General features: G+C 37.6%; 1 protein-coding gene across 3 annotated transcripts in view; it reads left to right on the forward strand.

The window, feature by feature from the left end:
* The window catches only part of lili (LMBR1-like protein), a 303,462-nt gene that overhangs the window by 72,359 nt on the left and 208,826 nt on the right, over window positions 1-22,277 (forward strand). For all 3 annotated transcript variants that reach the window (XR_010858636.2, XM_067137919.2, XM_067137920.2), the window contains exon 3: window positions 6,017-6,156. Coding sequence is in view for 2 of the 3 variants with exons in the window: in XM_067137919.2 (XP_066994020.1) it covers window positions 6,017-6,156 (140 nt within the window). In the remaining variant the exon portion in view is untranslated. The remainder of the gene's footprint in view (window positions 1-6,016; window positions 6,157-22,277) is intronic.

Below are 22,277 nucleotides of genomic sequence, written 5' to 3' on the forward strand. Positions count from 1 at the left end.
TTTCAATAAATACTACATAACTGAAGTTATATAGTATTAAATTTCCGATAATTTATGTCTTATACATTTTTACCTTACCGGCTATGCTAACAGAGATATTCATGAATTTGGATTTTTGTTGGCAAGTCCATATCAGCGCTGAGCCACGAGAAAATGGGTAAACAAAATTTAATGAAAATCGGTATGTAAAGTCGGGGAATAAGGAATTACAGTCTGTGCTATACATAATTTTATTCACCCTGGTTGAAATGGTAGTTTAGGGGAAGCTGCCTAAAATTTAATTTTTAATTACCTATGTAATTGGTCATAACGAAAAGCACTAAATAAAAAAATCAATCAATCGAAAGTTATAGAGAATACAATTTCCGATCATTTATGACTTATTCAGTTTTACCGTACCAACTGTAATAAGATTGATGGTGATAAAATTATGAAGATGATTATGAGAAAAAAATCATGAAGGAACGATCGCTTGAAAAATAACACAAGAAGGAGCCATGAGAGAAAGGAAGACTCACTTTATATTAGATTCTAATATCACAGAGTCGGAAGAAAACTAAATGTGAAGGTCTGCAATATAGAAAGCTCATAAAATTGAACAACATTAACATTACATTGAGCATTGTATGTTGTGATGTGCTTTGTGTCTTCTGCTGCCATTCATCTCGGATAGAAGGGATTACTTCTGAGTACAGAGTATAACAGCCTGCCTGAATATTGGTGGGAAGTAGCTGGGGAGTTAGATAACTCTCTTCTTTAACATGCCATTCCTCTGGTTCATAAATTTTGTGATACTTCTGGTACATAACACACTGATTCATCATAGTATTCCCTACTCGAGGCACTGATTGGAATGAGCAGTGTGCACATTTAACGGAATAATGGCAGAGGAGTGTTCGTGGCTGTCTGCAGCCTGGTCATTCCAGCTCTGGAACTTTGGACTGTTAGGTTGTTAGCATAGTACTGTTTCTTAAAAGTGAGATGATGTGCGGTTTTTCATTTGATCGAGTATTGTACATGATAGCATTGCTTTTAATCACGACATTCCTACTGATGTCATTGTAATGACCTATGTTGACTTCAGTTGGGAAAACCATAAAAACAGTCTTTCTGAGAATTCCATAGTGAATTCCATAGCACGCGGTGGATCTGCTTCATCTGTTTATATGTATGGATTACATAATGGGTGAAGTCCATTGGTAATATGCAGTTAATTACCGTACCATTCTGCTCTCATCTTAAGACTCGTCGAACCGAGCTCGATAGCTGCAGTCGCTTAAGTGCGGCCAGTATCCAGTAATCGGGAGATAGTGGGTTTGAGCCCCACTGTCGGCAGCCCTGAAGATGGTTTTCCGTGGTTTCCCATTTTCACACCAGGCAAATGCCGGGGCTGTACCTTGAATAAAGCCACGGCCGCTTCCTTCCACTTCCTAGGCCTTTCCTCTCCCATCGTCGCCAAAAGATCTATCTGTGTCGGTGCGACGTAAAACAAATAGCTAAAAGACTCGTAGTGATTTGTGCTTGTAACAAAACACATGGATCGTGCTGGTTTCTTCTTCTTCCTTTTCTTTTATGACCACATAGGATCACTTTAGTCAGTCCGTCGTTCAGGTCTCTTTGAAGGGATTGTTTGAGCTTTGCGGTCCTCCCATTACTTCTTCAGACTCTCTGATCTTCGGGCCCTTTCCTCAGTTGAAAATGTGCGTGTTGTTGGTTTGTTTTGTGTAAGGGTAAAGCGGAGGTTTGTATTCTTGAGTTTTATTTTCAATTTTATCTTATTTGTGGTGTCTTCTGTTGTAAGGCCTATTTCCTTCATATCCTCTCTTACTTCTCTGATCCATTTACATCCTGTTGTGGTATTTTTTGAGACGAGATTCTGTTGTACTAGTTTCAGAAGTCTCGAATCCTGCATCCTCATGATATGTCCAAAGAATCCCAGTCTCCTCTTACGCATAGTATCTGTAATGGGTTCTAGCTCTTTGTACATGACTTTGTTAGGATTAACTGCCACTGTCCATCTTTCTGGTATTTTTTGTTGATGCAGGTTCTTCCAATCCTCCTTTCAATTTTCTGAAGTCTGTCAGTCTTTGATTGTTTATTCAGGTAAAAGAGTGTTTCTGCTGCATATGTAGCTTCCGGTTTTATAACTGTGTTGTAGTGTTTTATTTTTGTATTTATTGATAGACATTTCTTTTTGTAGATATGTTATGTTAATTTTTGTGCTTTAGCTAATCTATTTGTTCTTATTTGATTTGAGATTTTTCATTTAGGTTATATGTTATTACTTCTCCAAGATATTTAAATTGAGTTACTATTTTGATTTTATTACCATTTATGGTGACTTCTTTTAGCTGTGTTGGTTTTTGGGGCATAATTTCTGTTTTTTCAGATGATATTTTGAGGCCAATTTTATTTGCAATGTTTTGAAGTTCTGATATCTGGGTTTTTGCTTCTTTTATGTCCACTGCTAGTAATGCTAAATCGTCAGCAATAGCCAGGCAATTTGTTTTGATTTTTCGGCCAATCTTTATTTTGGGGGGACATTTCCTAAACCATTCCCTCATTACCATTTCTAGAACACAGTTAAATAATAGTGGTGAGAGCCCATCTCCCTGCCGTAGTCCAGTTTTAATTTCAAATGTCTCTGATGTTTCACCCCTAAACTTCACTTTTGATTTGGTGTTGGTGAGAGTCAATTTCATCATGTTTATTAATTTGGGGTGTAGTCCAAGGTGTCCTAAAATTTTAAACAGAGATTCTCTTTGGATGCAATCATAAGCTTCCTTGAAATCTACAAATGTTATCACCATATCTCTGTTTCTTCTCCTGTTATAGTCCATTATCAACTTAAGACTCATGATCTGATCAGGACAGCTCCTCCAGGGTCTGAAACCTCCTTGATATTCTCCTAGTTCTTTCTCAAGTTGTAAACTTATCCTATTAAGGATGATTATTGAAAATATTTTGTGGGTTATGTCTACCTATTAAGGATGATTATTGAAAATATTTTGTGGGTTATGTCTAGAAGTGAGATTCCCCTGTAGTTATTAGGGTCGGTTTTGTCTCCTTTTTTGTGCAGTGGATGAATGAGGGCTGTTGTCCAGTGTTCTGGTAGTTCTTCTTTAATCCAGATAGAGACAAGTTGTTGATGGAGGGCAACTTTTGCTGAGGTTCCTGCATATTTCCAGATTTCCGCAAAGGTCTGATCTTCTCCTGGCGCTTTGTAGTTTTTTAATTTATTCAGAGCTTGGTAGACTTCCTTTATTGTGGGGGGATTGATGTTCTCTGGTGATGTTTTTATCGGGGTGTTGGTGTCCAAATGAAGGAGTTCTGTAGGCTCCTCACAATTTAAGAGCTTGTTGAAATGTTTAGCCAGAATTTCTGCATTGTCTTTATTGTTATGGGCCATCAGTAGGGTCGGGGGTTCATATTTTTGGAGCTGCTTTCTGAAGGTTTTGTAGTAGTCTCTTGATAGAGTTTTATTGAATTGTTCTTCAATTAACTGCAGGGTGTACTTATGATGTTGTCTTTTTATTCTTCTTAAGACTTGGGTAGTTTCTTTTCTCTGTTTCACTAGCTTTTGATACGATATTTCTGTTTTTTGGGACTGATGTAATAGCCATACCTGATGTCTTTTCTCCACTGTTTCATCACATTCACTGTTCCACCATTGGTGTTTTTTATGTGGTTTAATTGGAGCCAGATCTTCTGCAATTTGTTTAAGGTTGTGTACTAAGTCTTCAAGTTTATCTGTGATTTTTATTTTTTCAGTTACTTTCTGGTAATTTTTGTTGTTGATTAGCTGGGTAGGATCTATTTTTCTTTTAGTTTTAAGGGCTTACTTTTGTTGTCTCCTCTGGGGAGTGAGTTTAATTTTAATTTTAACTACGTAGTGATCTGAACCTGTGTCTATTCCTCGGAGGACTTTGACGTTATAGATCTCTTTGTGGTGGTATTTGTCCATGCAGACGTGATCCAGTTGCCATTTTCCTTTAGTGTAGTCAGGGTGTTTCCATGTTTTGAGTTTTTGAGGTTTCTTCTTAAAACATGTATGACTGAACAGAATTGATAGTTCTGCAAATTTATTGCCCACATCTCATCAGTCTCAGTTAAAGAGGATGGTTGCCTAGTTGTACTTCCTCTTAAAACAATAATCACCACCATCTAAGTTAAATATGTGAGATTCGAATTGATTGTGGTTGGGGCAGCAGCAATATGAAAGTAGGGAAATGCTTCTTGTTCAGAAAGAACTTCAAATATGAATCATCATAATCATCTTCATTTCTCGTTTCCAGTCTGCTGGGTTGGGTTGTGAATGAAGGACCTCCACGGTTTTCTGTCTCTCCACCACTCCCTGCCTTCCTCTACTCTGCCTACTTCTACTCCTCTCTTCTCTATACTCTTCTTCACCGTATCCATCTACCTCTATTTGGGCCTTCCCTGTTGTTTTCCTCCTATTAGTTTTTCTGTAAATACTCACTTTGGAATTCTCTCCTCTTCCATTCTCATTATGTGTCCATACAATTTCAGCTTACTCGTCTCTATCTTGTCGTGCAGTTTAGGGAATCCAATTCTCTCTCTGATTTCTATGTTTGTGATTTTATCCCTTAGTGGCTTCCCAATTATGTCGGCTGCTTGGTTCCTGCTTTCATTATGTTTTGTTGTTGTCTGTGTCCATTCAAATTTGAATAACTATCCTTAATAGGACACAGTTTGAACCAGGACTTATTACAAGGTGTCATTTGTAGGAAAACCCCCCAGCCTCTTCACTCCAGAAAAAGTGTGCAAATCCAAGGTGAAGTGTTTTGTCTTATAGTCTCTCTTACTGTTTCACCTGTGTGAGCGTGATGTATCATTGATTTGAAATATTACCATATATGAAAAATGGTTCCGCAATTTTCATGTCGGTGTTACTGTTTGAGTAAGGAAATCCCCCCTCCCCGTGTTCAGGACGTTTCAGTGTATTATCCACTTTGCATTCCTGGACCAAGACTTCATCATTATTACAGTCATATTCTTGGTAATGTTACTCTGAGCACATGAAAAGTATGCATCAGTGTAGCCATCTGCGGGGCAGGATGGAGAGTAATGCTTACTCACATGTTTGCCAGGGAAGGAAATACTATGTAGTCGCCTTTCTACTATGTACTTACTTCAGCTTTGTCTCCATGTAGCTAGTTGTGCTAGAGATTTCTTGTAAAATCTTACCCAAGAAATACACACTTACAGAATATTCCTTCCGAGATCTTCAGTCTTGATATGGTAAGTGTAGGATAAGAACTAAGCCACATGTCCAAGCAGGTTATGTATTTTGTCTCTTCCTATTTTCATGTTTATCTTGTGTGCTATCCTTTCCTTGTCAAGACTGAAGATCTCTGAAGATAGGCTCCCATGGTGAGTGAAACAAGCTTGTTGGGGGCTGAGAAAAAACCGATCTAGAATAACTAGCATTGATGAGAACTATATGAGAACTGCCCTCTGTTGTCTTCCTGTCTCCTTTCTGATGCTTCTATCCACTCTGTGACTTGCCATTGTCTTTAGCTTAGTCTTTCCATCCTTCCTAGTTTTATAAAATGTTTGTTTCTGCACTTGTTTTTCAGGTTTCCATTACATATAATATTAACCTTCTAGATTTTCCTGTTTCCTTCTGCATTTGTCCTGGTTTCTACAATCTGTGTAAATATTTTACCTTTTGTGGTGTTATCTGGTTTCTTATCGAACTCTCCATGTGAGACGACTGACTACAGACTTCCGATCTCTGCAGAATTCTGCAAGAAATTCTAAATTTAGTACAGTGGTGTAGTGATTAACATTGTGAAATGCTGTTCTAGCCTTGTAAGAACAATGATCTTTTAAGACCAATTAACATGAAATAGCCTCCCTATTTGTGAGGTAATATTATTATGACAGAAAAGCTATATGTTCATTTTTTTCATTCAAAGTATCTGTTTCATAATATTAGTGTACATGTTATAGTGACTAACAATATATTACAATGTGCTCTTTGTTTTCCTAGTCTCTGGCTGTGCACCTTTTCATTGGCTATTTCGTTGGGAGCTGCTCTCCTGTTGCCCATTTCTATTGTGAGCAATGAAGTGCTCACCTTGTACCCAAGCAGTTTCTATGTCCAGTGGCTCAACCACTCTCTTGTTCAAGGTTTGTTTTATTGGTCAATTTTGTTAATAGCTTCTTCATTTGGCAAATTTTCTTAACAAGGGTATAAAATATACATTATTAAGTACTGAGAAAGAAGGAATCGGAAGAAATATAAAATGATATTTAGAACAGCACAAAATAGAAACTCAGATTTTGCTACTTTCTTACAAATACATAGCTTCCTTTGATGCTGCCATGACATGCATTATAACGTCACACAACTTGGCAGATATACAAAACCCCATGTAGCAACGGAACATTTATGGATCCACACTGTATTATTTGTCGCTAATGATACACATTTGCTCCATTACTCTTTCTAAGTTTGTCAAATGATCATTAAAAAAAAAAAAAAAAAAAAGAGTTTTATAGCATCACAAGACACTGATGGTCTAACACAGAATTTTGTGAAAGTGTCATTTCAAATTTTCATAGTGGACCTATAAGATTCTATTCATTTTGATGTTGCAAGCATTTGTCACAATGTTTTTTTAACATATCAACAATCATTTGCATTTCCCACTACATTATTTTATTGGGGTTTTATTACACATCACAACTTCAAACTCTGGTGTTTTTATGTCTTTTATCTTAATTTTCAAGAAAGGACATCTCAGCAACTTGGGAAATTATATCCAGAAAATATAAATAAAACAATGTTTTAATGCTTTTAGATATACAATATAATTTCTTGACAATTTGTAATTTTGTTTTGGGTCCTGGAATGTATGGATGCTTGTGATTTTTGATCGCTGATGAAGAGAATGGTCTAATTTTTCTCAAAACATATGCAAATAATGTAGATTCACTTTAGTTTTTGTATGTGTAATAAATATTGACTGAGTGGACCTACTAAGAGCTCATTGTGTTATTTAGTTGAAGTACGTATACATATCCTTCCATTTTCCCTAAAATTTATAAGACTGCCATTTATATTTGCCATCATGTTATCCTTTGTTGAAATTGTTTTTGCTAAATTCAGTTTCTTAGTAAGTTCCTTCAATCTCTTAATGCTTTTATAACCATTTCTAACTCTCTTTCTTACCTGTACCTCTTTCTTAATCTTTTTATTTCTGTGTTATAATTAGGACTCGGAAGTTGAAGACCTATAAATTGCCTTAAAAACCTGTAAAAAGAGCTTAAAATATTGTAATTAAGGACCTAGAATTGGAATAAAGGACATAAAAATATGATCCAGATTAATTCATATTTTTAGTTTTAATTGCATATTTAATAAAGGAACACAACGTTTATAAAATGTGAAATTTTGGTGGTATGTAATGTACACTGCAAAAGTATATGAATGAAATACTTCCTTTTGACATTATAAGTGATGCTCTCCAGGAAACTATACCTTGTCGAAAAATCACATTTTTGGTTTATTTTATATTTTGATAGTAAGTAAATTTATGATCTTGAAAACCAGAAAAAATGAACCCTTTATGTAACTTTGAAGTTGTAAGGCAGAATTAATTGAATTTCGGGAAAATTGATTTGAAGATGAGGTACAGTAATCCGATAATATATTAAGAATTTAAGAAAAATATGACTTATACTGGTTAAAGGAATATCAGCTTTGCATATTAAAATAATTTCATAAATATTTAGGAGTTTTATTGTCCAGAATGTTCAAAATTTGAAAAAGAAAGTGAAAAAGGAAGTTTTAGTCTTGTGGTACTCACATGCCAACTGTTACAAATTATCCGTAATTAATAATGATTTTCTCCTCACGATTGTGGTATTATGATCAAAGGGGAAATTATTACGGAAAAGCAAAATTACGAAAACTTAATTTCTTCAGAAAAAAAAGGAAAAATTAATTGAAGTATGCTGCTGAACAACGCTGTATGGTGCATTTTCTGTTTTTTATAGTAGAGGCAAGAAACATAAAATAATAACTTAGTCCTTATTTCAAGGAAACAGGCATGTTACATCATCACAATACATATTAACTCTTAATCAGATGTCTATAACGTAATGTTTCAAAATAGAAGTATTTTTAAAGAGAATATCAGTCGAACAATGATGTTTGTTACTTAGTGGAAAAATGCTGTATGTTATTTGTTGATGAACTTACTAATAAGACATGGATTTCTAGGCTCAAAAATAACACAGTAGATGTAACACTTTAAGGTTGTGTAGCATGTAAGTACCATAATTCCTTGTGCTGGCACACACTCCTTAATCAAAACCAAATTTTACAAGCATATCACTACAAAAGTAATATAACAGTTTTAACATATTTCAATAAACACCGTTCCCCCTCCCCCAATGTTACAAACTGGTAAATCAGTTGGCTGGTAAGGACCAATTCATAATTACATGTGCAAAGCAGTGCTGAGGTGCTGTGATCCAGTCTTGGTCAAGATCTCCCCTGCGCATTTTTAATGGAAGTGTTCTCACTAGACGTTCTGTGCCATGAAAATCAAGGTCTGTTGACCGTCGCCACCGTCTTCAGTCCCTGAATGTTAACATTTTTGCCTTGTCTATGGTTTATTATCAGTACATATGCACAATAACATAGGAAATAAGAATAAATCCTCTTTCATTCAAAATGGCATTTAAATGTGTGGTCGTCAAATGTAGCGTGGCAGCTAGCGTGTAAAAATTATAATCCATCTTTCACAAGGTGCCTATAATCAATATCAGTCATAGCATTTGAAAATAACATAAAAATTGGACATACATTAATTTATAGGAACATAAATTGATATTCATGACAATCTGGAGACCAGAAATTTCGTGTATTGCAGTATACATACAGCTTTGTTAGACTCACCTTATATGGAGGTGTCTTTCCAGCCACCTCTTTGCCTCTTCGGCTTTTGTATGGCATTCTGGTGTCCCTTAACTTCTTCCGTTTCACACCATTCCACTGAGACTTGATAATTTTTCTTTTCCTTGACCTATTAAGTCGTTTTATAGTGCTTGATGAAATGTGTATATCTACAGCAGCCGCCATTTTGTTTGCTATACAGCATTATTCCACTGAATTGCTTCAGATATCTGACTATTAATGCCACCAAGAGTTGGATATTTGGCCTTCCCATGACTTTTCCATGTATAAGGCATGCCATACATCGTTGTTCCATTAAAAACTGTATTTCACAAAAATGTGCCATACAGCGTTGTTTGGCGGCGTACTTCAATTGTTTTGCTCAGTCCTCCTCGTTTCATTACTTGTGATTCAATCATCCCTTCCTTTTGCTACCCGTAAGCGTTGTGAAGTGAATGAAGATGTTTGGCTCTGCCCTTCTCCACTGTAAACCGTGTGGCATACCAACATTTGAAGAAAAGAACAATCACACAACTGGCGGCACAACACCGCAACCCAGGTCTTTGACTTCTAGCACAACCACTAAGAGATTAGAGGCCAACCCAGCGCGAAAACACTCCAACCACTTAGAGCAGGCCTCCATAATTCAAGACAGACACAGGACTGGGAAACGATGGAATCTGGGCAATACCAGTAGGTCAAGGACAATAACAGAGGGTGGAAAAAGGCCAAGGATAGAGCAATTCAACTACAATAACACTCACCCTCACACTTAAGGACCAAAATTTAATACCATTTAAAAACGAGAAGTAGGGTGGGTGGTCCAACGTAAAATATAGAATACAAATTGATACCAATTAAACAGTTACCAACAAGGTTCATTTTAAAAAGAGAACTACCACTAAAAGCATGATCACAATGCTAGAAGTCTTCAAACTCAACCAATGAATAGAGTACAAGTAGGTTAAAAAAAAAATTAAACTGAAGTTGAAATTTAAGTTGAACACCATTACCTTATTATTATCCGAGCTCGGTACACTTTGCCTTTTTAAAAGGGATGATGTAATGAGTACTTTTGAAAATTCGTAATATATGTGCACCTTAGTCGGTACAATTTACCCATTTACTAGACCTTTACCAAATTCTTAGAAAACAATTAAAAGCCAACAGGCCCAGCTACCATAAGTAATAACAACATGGTTTAAGATACGTCAAACGGGGCGATTTAGGACACAGAGGTGGTTTCGGACAGTATGGTAGATTTGCCATATTTTGTCGCATAGCAACAAGCCGCCGGTGCTTTGCACTTCCGCGCGCGTTTTAGTTTGACCTTGAGGTTATGTTTCTAGCGTTTTGTGCTTTTTATTACGAATCGACTTCATACTTTGGAAAATTTCCTGTGTGCACTGGCATTGTTGAAAGTTAATGTATTATCATTAAGTGGATACTTTCGATTGTCACGGCCGGAATGAATGCATTAAAACTATGGTTCTTAGTGAGATCAGCTGACTGAACTGTTTATAAACGATTGCTGTGGAATTTTGGTGTGATTTAGTGACAAATAGTGTTTTACGCACATTTTACTGAAAATTGAAAGCAGTCTGGGTGATTTCGGACAATGCCTAGGAATTATCAGAGGCAGAAAGAAGCTGCTTCGAGGTGTAATTACAAACCAAAATTATTACAAAAAGCCGTACGTGATATTAAAAGTGGCAAGTTGCTTATAGGAAAGCATTTGATTTCTATGGTATACCTAGGTCCACCCTACAAAATAAAGTGCGGAAAGTACATCCAAAAAATGGGAAGACAACCAATGCTAAATGAGGAAGAAGGAAATGCTCATGGAAGCGCGTCACCCTCTGGCCATGCTCCAACAGCTCCAAGACAACCTGCTACTTCCCGCCACCGCCGCAATTAAAATGTTCTTCCGGGGAAGTCGAATTTTGGCCGTGACTTCCGCTGAGATGAAAGCAGTGCAGAAACAAGTAATGGTGCTGGCAGCAGCAGAGAAAATGAATGCGATGAAGCACACAATGAATGTAGCCTAATGACGTTCAGGTGTTGCAAGAAGAGGCTTTCCTTGTTGCATATTATAAATACAAGTTGAGGAACAAAGAGTATACAGGCAGTATTTTGTCCTGGCCTGAAATATTAGTTCAAGGGATGTGGATGTCAAATACTTGCGCCCATATCAAAACAGCAGAAAGGTGTTTTGTTCCCTAACATCCCGGCTAAGGATACAATAGTTAAAGAACAAATTTTGAAAATACTTCCAGTCCAAGTTGAGAAGAGAGGAATGTTTATTTTCAAAGAAAACTTATTTTAGATGTATAGGCCGTGGCAGCTACATGTTCATTGTATCGACCTCTTTTTGCTCGGAGATTTGTATCGTTTGTAAGAAAAATTAAGATATTTCAGTAGGACCTCTGTGCTGTTTATAACTATTAATATTTCAATTTAGACCGGAAAAATTACAGTTACTTTGTCAGAAAAGAAAAGATTGATCAGTAACACATTACATTTATCATTACAATGATTTTAACCAGCTAGTCATATTTCAGACACCCTCAGAACACTTTAAATATCACAAAATTAAAGCAAAAAGAACGAAGAATTGAAATAAAGGACTGTTTATGTCCGAAATCACCTAATACGCTTTGAAACTTTGGACAGCGGTTTAAAATGCATGTGCGTCCGAAATCACCCCGAAGTACGGAGTGATTTCGGACACTCCTTTTTGTTTTCTCAGGAAAACATGTGTTGGCGTGTATTTTTCAGTTGTAGGGTATTGCATTAATTGGATATATTCCTGATTATTAGGATGATAAACAATACAATTTAAGATTCCCTTCGTGAGTTAAAATAAAAATAACCTCAGAACTGTCCAAAATCACCCCGTTTGACCGTACCTTAGTGAACACGGAAGTGTTTTAAAGGAAACAATCTATCCGCATCCCCAAATTAGAACGATAATATCAAGAAGTAACATTAAGGTACCGGTAGGTCAAATTTGAATAAGGTGTGGAGCCCATGTCAAAATAAATGTTAACCTAGAGAACCAACCATAAGGTTAAACAATAATATTAAAAAGAAATAAACACTTTTCTGTGACCCAGTTCATCACACCAATGGCATCAAATCATCACCCAACAATCAGCATTCGGACATCACATTGCATAATCACAACACCGACTCACACTGCGACAATGCACGCTAATCAGAACCATTATCAAGATAACAAAAGAAGGAAGCTTTCCACAACAATGGTATTAAATGGAGGGTAATTTCAGAAACAGTAGCCACCAATCAAAAATGAGAGGAAGAAAAATAATAATATTAATAATTACAAATGAAAATAGAATAAGCAAAATAAAAATGGAATAAAGTTAAACCCAACACCCACTTCAGTATTCACTCGGGTGTAGAATTTACAAATGTTACAGTTAGAATTTAAACATTCTGACGCCTTTAGGTGGCTAACTATACATACAGACTACACAGTTTGTAAAACTATATTTTGTGATTCTTCCTTTCCATGGGGAGGAATTTATAATTAATAACCTCAGATACAGCAATTTAACTTATTACAGGTCCTGTTAAAAGAGCAGATCATTGAAAACCACATGCTAACAGTTACAACAGAGGTTCTAGTTACCGACAAGTAACTCTTTCCAATAAACATTTTTACTTGCCCGAATATAAGATAATTAATTGGGCATGTTAACATTTCAATTAGTTACACAATTTCAGTCATAAAAATGTTCACTGCATTTAACTTTACAGTGTCGGAAGGCGAATGGTATCTTCAAGCTAAAAACAGAGGTAGTATTACATGCTGAGCCAACGTATTGGATTAGTTCTCCAGTAATCTTGAACGAAGCGACACACTACAATCTCGCCAAGATAGTTTATACGTTATACAAAGTTGGTCTTACCAAAGTGATGAGGCTGTTTCATAAGGTAAATACTTCACAAACCTACAACTGTGACAACAATATTCCCATGGTATCCGGCATGCTCCGATGGAGAAGAGAAGAGGTCACATAGTACCTAACTTAAAAAAAAAAAAAAAAACCTTTAGACTCACAGTTAAATTTTTACCACCCACTGCTAAAGTTAATGTAACGCAAGACAGAAAGCACACGCTAGGGTGGTTTGAAATCACTCATAGCCTCCTTACAGGCCAAAGCACCAGGAGCCCACACCAAGGACATCTTGCCGGTAATAAAGCTGCTGCGCAATAACCACGGTTCCAGCGGCTGACACCAGAGCACGCTGGGAAAACAGTTGACAGTCAGTTGTCGAGTCAACCAATACCAAGTTGATAACAACAAAGTTTCACCAAAGATCCAATGGTGAGGAAAATAGCCTACCATTATTTCACAATTTACTCCAATCAGGTCTTTAAATGCATAAAAATTAACTATTTATGGCCAATTGCAGTGTTGTATTACATGGTGCAAAGTTAAATGATAGTTTCCTTCCTTTTTTTAAATTCCACATGTACTAAATTCAGGTGTAGTGGTAATTCCACATGTTCCCAATAAATTATACCGCTACAGTCGGTGGATGCAGAGTGGGTCTCGGCCCATAAGTGGCCACGGCTGGTCTGTGGAACAACAGCTCTGCACTCCGACTGGCCAACCGAGCAAAGGAGGGTTGGCCACGGCTCTACTGTGCATTCGGAAGACGGGACAGGGCTGGACCTAACAGCTGGCCTCAACTGTCGGCTGTCCTGTGCTTTTTCATGGTTTTCCATGGTTTTCCATTCTCCTGCAGTAAGGCGAATCCCGGGACAGTTCCTAGTCTAGGCCACAGCCACCAAACCCTTCACCTTCTCCGAGCATCTCCTTCACCTTAACAAATCACTTGGCTTGAGAGACGGCGTTACCGTCTAAGAGGCCCGCCTCCCCCTTTAGGAAAGGAAAGAAAACATTTTAGTAGTAGTAGTAGTAGTAGTAGTCCACACTAAAATATCGTGTTTTATTATTGCAGTATTAAGTGTACCTGACAGTACGTCTCCCATAGGAAGAGTTTTTAATGTTAACAGGGAAAAAACAGGAGGAGTTCAAGGCCTAGATTTGTTGTAACCACAAAGATGCACACATGAGATGCTGTCGGTTGTGTACGCTATTTTATTTACAAACTATATACAAATGATATACATCAATAAACCACTATTTTGAACACTTGACTGCTATGAAGAAGGAGAAGAAGAAGACTGAAACACTTGCATGTCAACCAACGCAACAAAATCACAACATGAATTCACATGCTCGATTAACGACTTGCACTCACAAATCTCGCTAAACAACTCTCACTCCAACTTCCAGGACTGCCTCTTTATATACATTGCCTGGCCAGGTTTCTAGAAAAGTATGGCACAACATGTTTTCTCGTAATTTTCTAGAGTCTCCAATTACTTATTTACAATGAATGGAATTTTCTGTAACTCTCTAGTGCCAAAGATACGTTGTTCCGGACTATTACTGTGTGTTGCACAACATTACGCTGGATTTCTACGTCATATTTACAGGTAATAATAAATTATATACTATTACTTACGTGTTCTTACATTAAATAAACCCGTATTAATATACATACAGCAGATGTGTCGTGACATAACCTCTCATGTTTTGTTACGACCACGATCTATACCATATAAAGTCCATACATAACCACGAAAGCGTTTCTTTTTCAACCTCCGATCGCGCAAGTAAAGAACCGCACAAGCTGTGGGAACTGTTCGCGTATGAAAGGTGTCTACGCAAGGCCTCCCCCCTACCCGTGGTCACAGCCAACTTCCTCACACCAGTGTGAGCCGAGGTATTGGCACGGAAACACGGCCGCTACTATTGACGCTCCCGCCAAATGTGAGGTGCATAGTGTGGTATGTTTCCTTCAAGCAGAAGGGAATAGTGCCGCTGACATTCATCGACGAATGAGTCGAGTATACGGTCCAAGAGTGATGGTGTTGTGTGTGAATGGTGCAGGAAGTTCAAAGCAGGCCGGACCGATGTTCACGATGAAGGGGAGCAAGGACGCAAGTCTGTCGCTACAGATGACATTGTTCACGAAATTGACCAAGAGGTTCGCAAGAACCGAAGGTTTACCGTAAGCAAGTTGTGTGAGAAATTTCCTGCAGTTTCAAGGTCATCTGTTTACAAGATCCTAACAGAACACCTGTGCTACAGGAAATTGTGTACCCGATGCGTTCCAAAGATGTTGTCTGATGACCACAAAAGTCACCGGATGGCAGCAGCGTTGACGTTTCTTACCCGTTATGAGGCTGAAGGTGGCGATTTGTTGAAGAAAATTGTGACTGGCGATGAGACTTGGGTTTCGTACGTCACCACCGAAACAAAACAACAATCACGTCAATGGATGCACACGCACTCATGAAAGAAACCGAAGAAATTTAAGCAATCCGTCAACGAAAGGAAGATGATGGCTACAGTCTTTTGGGACCAAAAGGGTGTGTTGCTTGTTGAGTTCATGGAACGGGGGTCTACGATCAGTGCAGCTGTTTATTGCCAGACTTTACGACGGCTGCGGAGGGCCATACAGAACAAACGATGAGGTATGCTGACGTCTGGAATCCTCTTCATTCATGACAACGCACGCCCTCACAGTGCTCGTGTCACCCAACAACTTCTGCAAGAGGAATTTCGGTGGGATGCTTTTGACCACCCACCGTACAGTCCCGATTTAGCGCTGAGTGACTTCCACCTCTTCCTGGGACTGAAAAAGTGGCTAGGAGGGCAGAGGTTCCAGGAGGATTAAGATCTTCAAACCAACGTTCGGGCCTATCTGAACTCGCTGGCGGCAACATACTGTGCAGAGGGGATCGAATAGCTTGTCGACAGGTATGACAAATGCCTCAACCTTCATGGTGATTATGTTGAAAAGTAACCACATTTGTACCTAACATTTGGGAATAAATTCATTTGGATACGTACATTTGTCTTTCATTTATGACCCTCCAGAAGTTGAGGAAAAAACCGCCCTCGTACTTAATTAATAATGAAGATATTTTCATTATTTACCCAGGGGTTAGAGAATTGCTTCCATGTTATACTTGTCCAATACATTTGCATCACATGAAGTAAATCTACATTTGAATCGCTTACTGTTCAGAAGGCAAAAATGTCATGACAGGGAGAAGGGTGCTTGAAGGAAACCCATACCGAAAAACAGCTGCTGGGTGTGAAAATAAGCTGTAAGGAATGTTTTTTGACAAAACTGACTGGTAATGTGCAAATTTTAATGTGTAATATGATATACAGGGCGACCCAAAAGTCCGTTCACATCTGACGATGCAATACTTCACGGAATATTGGAGGTAGAGAGGTAATATTTGACACACTTGATTGGCGTAACATGGGATTTTATTGACATCAAAACAAAGTAGAGAAAATGACCAACAGATGGTGGTCATGAAACGTGCTGTACATATGTATTTATACAAGTTTAGTTAATGTAAGAACCTGTAATTAATAGTATCTAATTTATTATTACCTGTATATATGGTGTGTAATCCACTACAGTATTGTGCAGCACATTATAATATCCAGAATAACACTAGGTAAGACAAGAACTATGGAGAACCTTCCTTCCAGTTGTAAATATATATTAAACACTCTAGAATTTACTAGAAGATATGCTGTGACATATCCTTCTAGAAGCCCGGCCAGGCGACATGTATAAAGAAGTGGTCTTGATGGAGTTGTTTTCATGAGCACGTGTTGTGTTTAGGCCGACAAGCTAATGTAAGCAGTCAGCAGTCAACTGTTTGAAGGTTGCAATCTCCATGTGCTTCGTGATAGGCAGTTGTTAAAGATGGTTGTTTGTTGATGTGTGTGTGTGTTGTTTGTGTTGTCAGTTGATTAGGTTATGTGTGATTAATGTGTAAATAATTAACTGTAAATAAAAATCTAGTTGATAGCATTTTCTGTGCATCTTTGTAGCTACATCACTCTATGAAAAGGGAAAAATGTAAAGAATGAAGTTCAATCTTTTACACTATTCATTGATGAGCCAATGATTCATCAGATATTGACTTTCACAAATGAGGAAATTGAATGCCAACGTGGTAAATATTCTGAAGAGTGGGGTTTTGGCCCTGTAAATGTAGAAGAGTTATTAGCTCTTTTAGGCCTGTATGTTTATTTAGGAGCACAGAAATCTAACCTTTCTACTGAGTTGTTATGGCATAAGGTGCGTGGATTATCAGTCAATTTTTCTTTTTACAAATTGTCAAATTGTATTTAGTTATCCTCCTGATCAATACATAATATACATCTAGTTAAGATGAGCCTTCACTTAGACATGTTTTAACCCAAACATATGGTCTTCCTCAGTAAAATACATTGTAATAATCTAAAAACATTAGACACATGATTGTATACAGTGCTTGTTAACAAGGTTTTTTTTAGACAATCATGATGAAATTAAAATATGAGGTGTTGGTTGTTATACAGTTTGAATATATCTTGTACACTGTTGACTCTCAATTATTGTGTTAAGACTTGGACTTTCGACTAGTAGGCAAGAGAGTAGAATTCAAGCCAGTGAGTTGAAATTCCTAAGAAGTATGATAGGAAAGATAAGGAAAGACAGAGTGGGAAATGAAGATGTTAGGAAGGAAGTTGGGATAGGAAAGCTAAATGAGGGAGTTGAAGAACCTAAGGTGGTTTGGACATGTAAAGAGGATGGAGAAGAATAGAATTCCAAGACGGATGCTGGAGGCAAAGTGCGAGGGCAAGAGAGCAAGAGGAAGACCTAGAACAAGATGGATTGAATTAGTGAAGAATGGCATAAGAAGACAAAATTTAGACTGGGACAAAATCGTGGAAGGAAAGAGGAAGATGGAGAAGTGCCATAAATACACTGACCCGGCAGGAACTGGATAAGTGGAAATGATGAAACTGTGTTAAGTCAGAGACTAACATTATGTGAGTTGCTGGTGAAGTTGAACCGTGTGCTTCATAATCTTTAATGTGGGTAATGAAAACCAAATTAAGAATTAAAAAGAATGTGACCAACAGGATATTTTGACAATTAGTAAAATATTCGACGATCACACTACTCGGTTAGAAAGGAAGGAAGACTCTTTTTCATGGCTTTTCAAGGAAAGTGTCCATTTCACATGTACATCCCTAATAAGCCTGCCGAGTATGGTCTAAGGATTGTTAGGATGTGAGACTTTTATACAGGCTATGTTGACAGCAATGCCATATATTGACAAGAAAATGAAAACCAGGGGGATAAAGGCCTGGATGATTTCTTTGTTGAGACTCTACCAGCGCCAGTTCACGGCTCCAACAGAAATATAACAGTCGACAACTTGTTTTTATCTGTCCCACTTCAAGAAAATGTTGCCAGAACATGAGTTGACAATGGTGGGAACCGCTAGGAAATATAAACCTCATATTCCAACGAAACTGATGAACATTCAGAAAAGAGATCCAAGAACTAGTATGTTTGCCTTTGATAATGATCTAAATTAGCTTTTGTATCTACCAAAGAAGAGGAAGTTGTCCTTTTACATTCCAGTATGCATAAAGGAATGATATTGTGTTAAGACACGGACTTCCCAGAAATGATTGATTATTATAATGTAACAAAAGGTGGTGTTGATCTCTATGATCAAATGTGCAGCACATACAATTGCGGTAGAAAAACACAGACAGCCAGTATGTGTATTCTGTGGTATGCTGAATGGAGCTTGTCCAAATGGCTACATCATCTTTCCCCATAACCTAACATCAGCAGGTCAAAGTTTAGCAAACTGAGACGTGTTTTTATTGGCATTAGGAGAGCAATTGATGGTTCTGTGGATGGAGAAATGAGTTCTGATTGAAGCTATCCCTATATCTATCTAGACAGTTCATGCAGAGCAACTAGGCAAGGAAGTTCCAATCAGGGCTCCAACTCAGAGGCCTTCTGGATCTCAAGGAAGGTGCTATGCCTGTCCGCGAAGTAAAGACCGCAAAACTAGAGTCTCTGTGTTAAATTGATAATATAATGTTAGGTTAGCAACTTCATTATATTAAAAGAAATTTCAAAATGTTCGGCTCATGTCAGTTAATACCTTTGTTTACAAAATGAGATAATTTGAACAAGGTTTCCTTGGAGCTTTGCTCCAGCTTGAAAATCTGAGATGCAAGATAAAAGACTTTGTCCAGTGGAGCGTTATCTGGAAATGAGCCCATAACGCTGGCAGCATTTCCTCGTTGGATGGCAATTCCTATCCGCTGCTTCAGGAATTCTGTTGAAGAAGAGCCTCCAGTGATTGCAGATAGTTGTGCACCTACTACACCTATCAGAATAATACCTAAGTTAAAAACTCAATAGAATTTTGTAATGCCAGCAAAATATTAAATTACAACCATCTTACGCTGTTAATTCTTTCAGTATTACAAATTTTGTACTCTTAATACACCAGTTAATGATACAGTTAAATTAATTAAGAAATCTGATGCAACAAAGTAGATTAAAGTAACAAGAAATAGAAGAATTCATGATCTTTCGTAAATTTGTCTTTTACAGTAACCATTTCTCCTGTAATAACAATATACATCAGCAAAATAAGGAGTCCAATGAGAGCACCGACCTCTAGAATTTTAGCTGAAATGTACATCGATTACTTGGAATAAAACAAAATACTAAATAACAATAAAGAAATTGTGTTAGGGGTCAGATATGTCGATTACATTTTTCGCTATAATAGACCATAAAGTTAAAGATCGACCCTCACATTAAATTCACAATAGACACCGAAAACAACCACACACTCCATTTTCCTTGACTTCACAGACAAAGAAAAACAAATATTTGTCATTCAAGATCTACAGGAAACAGATTCCAGTCATCAATACAGTAAAACAAGATTAGCTTCATCCCGAATCCCATAAAAGACTTACATTTTATGTAATCAATAAAGCATGTAACACCCCCCTGTCGCAGGAAGATTTCAAAAAAAGAAATTAACATTATTCACAAGATAGCAAATATCAATGGCTATACCATAAAGTACATAGACAGAAATAAACCCCAAACTAAACTCACCAAAGAGTCGAAGAATAACAAGAAGAATTTTGCCACTTGTACTTTCAACATCACCAACATCAATGACATAAACAATGACATCATTAATCAAACTATCAATATCTTAAAAAAATATAGCCTTCCATACAAACAATACGACTAGCCAACTAATTTATAATCATCACAGTATTTCTTTTCTTTCTTGTGAGCAGGCCGATACCACTTCACTTCCTTCTTACCATCTCTTCTTCCTTCCTCTTTCTCCACAGTGCCTTCATTCTTTCTGAATGTTGCACTCTTCTGTCTTCAGTCCATCTTCCCCCTCTATGCTCTTTCTTTTCTTCCACAAGAACTTTTAAGTTGGAAAGTCTTTTCCTGAATTGGTCTCTATCATGACATTCTTCATCTGCAATTCCTAACCTCTTGAGTTCTTCCTTCATCTGCTTGGCATATCCCCCCTGGCTCTTCAAGTAGTATATTTTATTAAAAATTTGTTTATTTAACCTTGCTGGATCCATTCTGACCATGTGTCCTCAGAATTGCAGCCGTCTTTTCCTTATTGTTGTTTCCAGGTCTTCTGTTCTTTTGTATATCTCCTTATTTGATCGCCATCTGTTGTTTCCCTCTACCACCCTTGGGCCGAAATCCTCCTTAATATTCTCCTTTCAATATTTATTAGATTTTCCAGGTTCATTAGTGTTGCAGTTTCCACTCCATACAGAATGGTTTTACCACAGCATCATAATGTTTTAGTTTGGCATTAATGGAAAGATTCTTTTTGTTGTAAATGGCTTTGGTGGCAGTGTTTAGCCTTTCCAACTTAAGTCTCCTATCTTCCATGGCCTCTTTATCCATCCTATTGCTACTGATAATCTCTCCCAGGTATTTAAACTGCTTTGTGACTTTCACTTCACCATATTTCGTCTTCATTTTTCTTTTCACATAATTTTTACTTTGACCACAATGTTCCTGTGAAGAGACCAAGAGGAAGACCTCGTGATGTTTGGGAAAAACAGATAATGAAGGACCTTGAAATTAGAGATGTGAACTGGTGTTGCATATATGAGCAGCATCTATGGATGGATAGAACAAACTGGAGGAGGCTCGTACACAACCTCGCCCGGTTTGCTGGAACGAAGAAATGATGATGATGATGATGATGATGATGATGATGATGATGAATAACATATTTCCTGTCCGTGCTCATCATCTCTGTTTTTTTGAAGGATATTTTAAAACCGGTTTTCTTGGCTATCTCCTGTAGTTCATTTATCTGTGTTATTTCTTCCTGTTCTGTCTCAGCAAAGAGTGCCAAATCATCAGCAAAGGCCAAACACTTGGGTTTGACATTTATTTTTACTACCTATTGTAACCAAGGTTGAAGTTTACAGAACACAACTTTATTTGCTTCACTTTATGATATTTACACAAATAACTGAAATTTATTTTGAAGCAAAAAGGAATATTGAATCTTGAGAAAAGTCTGTCTTTATACAATATGTACAGGTTTGCAGTCTTTATATACACTTCTATCTCGAAAAGATAGTCTTTGTGAATTGACACGTTGATAGTCGAGAACTATCTGGCACACTAACATAAATGTTCATGAGAGTCCTTGTTTGTTGAAGTGCCTGAATTCCAAAAAAGCAAGTTCAATTGATTGAAGAAATTCCACCTAGCGAAACTAAGGGAGCTTGCATAAGTTAGGGAATGAAAATGGCTTGTAAAAGAATTACGGAACATAGGCAGCGGAAACAGGTAAGGGAGCGGTGACCAGAGGTGAAACCTCGTACTGCCAGAAATTCAGTCCACCTGGTCGAAGCACATTTTCAAGAGGAGTAGCCTCCGTGCTCGACGTAGGGTGTATTCTGGAGCTGGACACCGGGGCAAGTGGGCAGTGAGCAGGCAGGGAGCTCCTATTTATAGTACACTCGATGGTCAGGCACGCGCACTGAGGGCTGCGCGTCGAAGCTAGCAGAATGATACACAGGCGCGCGTGCAGCTGGCTGGCGGAGCGAGAAGGGAGCGCCGGACATACAACACCTATTATAGCACCTGAGTCATTATGTTTCACAATGTTTTCATGACCTTATCTAGAACCACGTTGAACAGTGTTGGTGATAAGCTGTTACCCTGTCTCATACCTGTTTTTATCTGGAAGGGTTTGCTGATCTCTCCTCGAAATTTCACTTTGGATATGGTGTTTGTTAGTGTTAACCTAAGTAAGTTGAGTGTTTTTTGATCGAAGCCATATTCTCTCAAAATGTCGATCAATGTGTGTCTATCTATTGAATCG

The sequence above is a fragment of the Anabrus simplex genome, chromosome 1 (genome assembly GCF_040414725.1).
Source record: "Anabrus simplex isolate iqAnaSimp1 chromosome 1, ASM4041472v1, whole genome shotgun sequence".
Lineage (NCBI taxonomy): Eukaryota > Metazoa > Arthropoda > Insecta > Orthoptera > Tettigoniidae > Anabrus > Anabrus simplex.